The 4,536-nt window shown below is 59.3% G+C and overlaps 1 protein-coding gene across 1 annotated transcript; it reads right to left on the bottom strand.

The window, feature by feature from the left end:
* Positions 1-2,276: 2,276 nt before the first annotated feature.
* Positions 2,277-4,531, bottom strand: ACTG1 (actin gamma 1). Its single transcript, XM_023538611.1, has 4 exons — positions 4,164-4,531; positions 3,449-3,887; positions 3,172-3,353; positions 2,277-3,083 (listed from the first exon to the last, which is right to left on the bottom strand). Exons 1-4 carry the CDS (start codon positions 4,524-4,526, stop codon positions 2,940-2,942), a joined length of 1,128 nt encoding a protein of 375 aa, XP_023394379.1. The 5' UTR covers positions 4,527-4,531; the 3' UTR covers positions 2,277-2,939.
* Between the last annotated feature and the right edge of the window lie 5 nt (positions 4,532-4,536).

Genomic DNA, 4,536 nt, shown 5'->3' with positions numbered 1-4,536 from the left:
TTCCCAGAGGGACAGCTGGATGGCTGCTTGTTGGGGGATGAGGCCGCAGGGCAGCACCATTGTTGGGGACACTGGGGGTGGCTCTGTGTGCAGCAGGTGACCCCAGCAGCAGTGGCTCATGTACTTCTCAGAGGAGAACACCCCGTGGGGAGGCTTCTGGGGCTCTTGGGGGGCTTCTAACCAGAGAGGATCCTGGAGGCCGGTCTGTCACCAGACAGCAGCCTCTCCAGTGTGAGTTCTTACACTCTCTCCTTGAAACAGTCTGTCCACAACTAAAACACTGGCGACTTGGGATGAGAGGGCCTTGAACTTGAAATTGCATCCAATAAAACACAGTGTCCACCTCTCTCCCAGGGACGGGGAGTGTGGGTTGGAACGGCTGCTGGTCATGCTCTGGGCGTGTGGTCAGGCCCCCTGGCCCTGCAGGTCAGCGGTTCCGACCTCCTGCTCCCGAGTCCACTCCTCACTCCGCCTCACCATTGGGACACCCGGTCGCCCCAGCAAAGGGGAGCCTTTCAGAGGTACACAGACCCCAGTATCTGAGACTCTTCTCCACGGAGGCACCCCTTCTGGAAGCTTCCACTGACTGGTGTTTATGACAGTCAGCCTTTGAGGTTTCAGCTTCCTGTGCGTTCGCTCTGCCGGGCCCTTGGCTGCAGACTTTGCTGTTTCATGATTTGAGGTTCGCGTAGCCTGGGGGTTAATCCCTTGTGCCCGTCCTGACTGTGGACTATGAACTATCAACGCAGTTTCCCTTTCCCTTCGTGGGCGTGGGCGAAACGCTGCTTTGATTTGAGCTGATTCATACTTCCAACTCACGGTGGGTGGCCCCAGCGGCTCTCTTCTCCCGAGCCCCCTCTCCTTTTTCAAAGCTGGGCACTGGGGCGCATGCACCCCATGCTCAGGGCTCCCAGGACAGGTACAACTTCCACTGGGGTGGGGGGGGCGGCGGGCCAGAGAAGACGTCCTCACAAGGGTCGAGGGCGGTCACGGCAGCGAAGCCTCTTTGGGGCGGATGCGCCCGCAGCCAGCAGGCCCGGGGCCGGGTGCCACGCCCTAGGACAGGCTGGACCCGGAGGCCCGCCACGGCACCCCGCGGCAGACAGCGCACGCTCCTCCACTGAGTGGGCAGAGGTCGGGCTGGGCAGCTGGCTGCCGTCCCCAGAGCGCCACAAAAAAAGGCCTGTGTCTTTTGTCCTGCAGAAATCTTGCCAACCCACAGGCGGGTGGGGGGGCTGCCCCGTGACCCCCACCCCGCCCCCGCGTGCAGGCAGGGTGTGTGTGGAGGGGCCTCGTGAGTCTTCACCTCCATGGGTAGGTCTGTTTGGGGGGCACAGACCCACACAGTAACAGGCCCAGCACCCGCAAGACCAGGAAGGGCGGTGCCAGGAAAAGGTCAGGCAGTGTGGCCGCACCCGACGGCCACCTTCCTCCTCGCCCGGCCCTCAAATCCACTTGGCACCCGGTCCAGTCTATTGTTCCCTGGGTCCACTCAGTGCCAAAGACTTTTAGTCCGGACTGAAAGTTTAACATTGCCCAGGACCAAAGGGAATTCCAGGGTCCCCGTGAGCGAGGGTGGAGGCCTGTGCTTGGCACCGTCCACTTTCTGGGCAGGCCCTTCGTAACCCCGCTCCAGTCACGTGTCCTTGGGGCCCCTCGCCACCTCCCCATGCAGTTAGAGGTGGAGCGAGAACGCACAACCATCCCCGCTGAGATTCGCTTCCACCCGCTTCGATAACCCCGTTTCAGGTTCTCCCAAGTCCTTGTCCTGCACCCCCTCCCCCCGTCTAGTTAGAAATCTTACTCCCTGACCTGCAAAAACACAAAGTTCCAAAACTTGTAAGAGCTGTGCAAGACCCCCATCTGCCACCAGGTGCACGGACCGTGAAGCAAGGTCAGAAACAAGGTCCAGCTGTGGAGAACAAGCTGTCGAGGAGGGCGGCACCTGCCAGCCTACGCGTCCCAGAGCGCAGCAGTTCCAGTCGCCTTTGCCTTCCACTCGCAGAGGCAAGCAGCCTGCAACCCCTCCGCCACCCCGAAGCCCCACGTGCTTCACCGGGCCTTATCGCATGCCAACGCTAGGTACCCGAGACGCAACTCCAAGGTCCCAGCCTGAGGGACTCCCAGAGTGCCCAGCTGCTCACTGGGGCTCCTCACTCCTGAAACGAGCTCTTCGCCCGAGCTCTTCGCCCCAGTCGCTGCGCGACCCGCCCCGGGGATGCCTCAGGCACAAGCCCCCCACCCCCACCCCGCACCCCACAACAGCCACCTGCACGTTCACTGCGGCACTTTTTATTTTCCTCACAATGTGTTGCTGGGGCCTGACGGTCTCACATGACAGTAAAAAAAACAAAATTTGTCATCTCCAAGAATTGGGTACAAAAACCTTACATAAATTAAAAGGATGAGTAAATTTACATGTGTGAATGCAAACGGTTTTCCAACTCAAGGCAAGTAAACCCCCAGGGTGTCCGGCGAGAAAACGTCAGCTAAGGAAGGAGAGCGGGTCCCAATGCCCTCAGACCGGCAGGACAGAAATGACAACTGGTTCAGGACTTGCCAGCCTCTACAGAAATCCTGGAACCGGGCGGCTCTGCACGCTAACACCCTGCACCGGTCAAACGCGGGGTCTCAGATCCTCATCCAGCCGCTCGCTTCAGCCGAGTGACCGAGCCGCGTGTGCTAGGGCTTAAATCAAAGACATGTACAGGGCATTAAACGTGTACCAAAGGAACAGTTAAACTTGATACAAGGTCAAAATCAGCAACCAGGCCTACAATCCAGTGCTGATATCAGATACAAGCTTCAAGGACAAATTTCTTTTCAAAGGCTTATTCCAGTTTCATGAGGCTAGCACGAGGTGTGTACATTTGCCAGGGCAAATTTTATGCTTGTGATGAACTCATGCAGCAGATGCGTAGCATCTGCCTGCAGTCCGTTTAGAAGCATTTGCGGTGCACGATGGAGGGGCCGGACTCGTCGTACTCCTGTTTGCTGATCCACATCTGCTGGAAGGTGGACAGCGAGGCCAGGATGGAGCCGCCGATCCACACCGAGTACTTGCGCTCTGGCGGAGCGATGATCTGCAAAGGCAAGAGCGTGGCTTTAGCTCCAGGCACCGCCTGCCCGGCAAGGCCTCCCGGGCCACGCCCACGGCCACACTGAACCCACCTTGATCTTCATCGTGCTCGGGGCCAGCGCCGTGATCTCCTTCTGCATCCTGTCGGCGATGCCGGGGTACATGGTGGTGCCCCCAGACAGCACCGTGTTGGCGTACAGGTCCTTCCGGATGTCGACGTCACACTTCATGATGGAGTTGAAGGTGGTCTCGTGAATGCCAGAGGACTCCATACCTAGGAGACAAAGCTCTCCCGTCAGTACGCGTGCCTCCCTCTCCAGGTGAAGGGCAGCGCAGCCCTCGCGAGCCTCACCGGGAGTCAACACCTACCCAGGAAAGAGGGCTGGAACAGAGCCTCCGGACACCGGAAGCGCTCGTTGCCGATGGTGATCACCTGCCCGTCGGGCAGCTCGTAGCTCTTCTCCAGGGAGGACGAAGACGCAGCGGTGGCCATCTCCTGCTCGAAGTCCAGGGCAACGTAGCACAGCTTCTCCTTGATGTCACGCACGATCTCCCGCTCGGCCGTGGTGGTGAAGCTGTAGCCCCGCTCCGTGAGGATCTTCATGAGGTAGTCCGTCAGGTCCCGGCCGGCCAGGTCCAGACGCAGAATGGCGTGGGGGAGGGCGTAGCCCTCGTAGATGGGCACAGTGTGGGTGACCCCATCCCCAGAGTCCATGACAATACCAGTGGTACGGCCAGAGGCGTACAGGGACAGCACGGCCTGGATGGCCACGTACATGGCTGGGGTGTTGAAGGTCTCGAACATGATCTGGACAAGAGACAACAGACTCCTTAGCCAAAAGCCAGGACCCTGGACCACCCCATGCTCACACGCTGCATGCCGGCATGCCACAAATGTGATGTGTGGAGAAAGGAAAAAGCAGCAAGCAAACACAAACAAGAAACCTTGAGACTTCAGGGAGGAAATGCCAGGAGAGGAACAGAACCCTGGAAATAGTGAAAGAAATCCTTGAATTTCAGAAAACGCAGCTCGACAGAAAATGACTTGTGAACCGACAGGATGGAGTCGCAAGGCAGCGCCTACCTGAGTCATCTTCTCGCGGTTGGCCTTGGGGTTCAGGGGCGCCTCGGTCAGCAGCACGGGGTGCTCCTCAGGGGCCACACGCAGCTCGTTGTAGAAAGTGTGGTGCCAGATCTTCTCCATGTCATCCCAGTTGGTGACAATGCCGTGCTCGATGGGGTACTTGAGGGTCAGGATGCCACGCTTGCTCTGGGCCTCGTCGCCCACGTAGCTGTCCTTCTGCCCCATGCCCACCATGACGCCTTGGTGTCGGGGGCGCCCGACGATGGAGGGGAACACGGCCCGGGGGGCGTCGTCCCCAGCAAAGCCAGCTTTGCACATGCCAGAGCCATTATCGATGACGAGCGCGGCGATTTCTTCTTCCATGGCGATCTGC

The sequence above is a fragment of the Pteropus vampyrus genome, unplaced genomic scaffold (genome assembly GCF_000151845.1).
Source record: "Pteropus vampyrus isolate Shadow unplaced genomic scaffold, Pvam_2.0 Scaffold227, whole genome shotgun sequence".
NCBI lineage: Eukaryota > Metazoa > Chordata > Mammalia > Chiroptera > Pteropodidae > Pteropus > Pteropus vampyrus.
The sequence above is the reverse complement of the archived record's forward strand: the minus strand, read 5'-3'. Positions and strand labels throughout refer to the sequence as shown.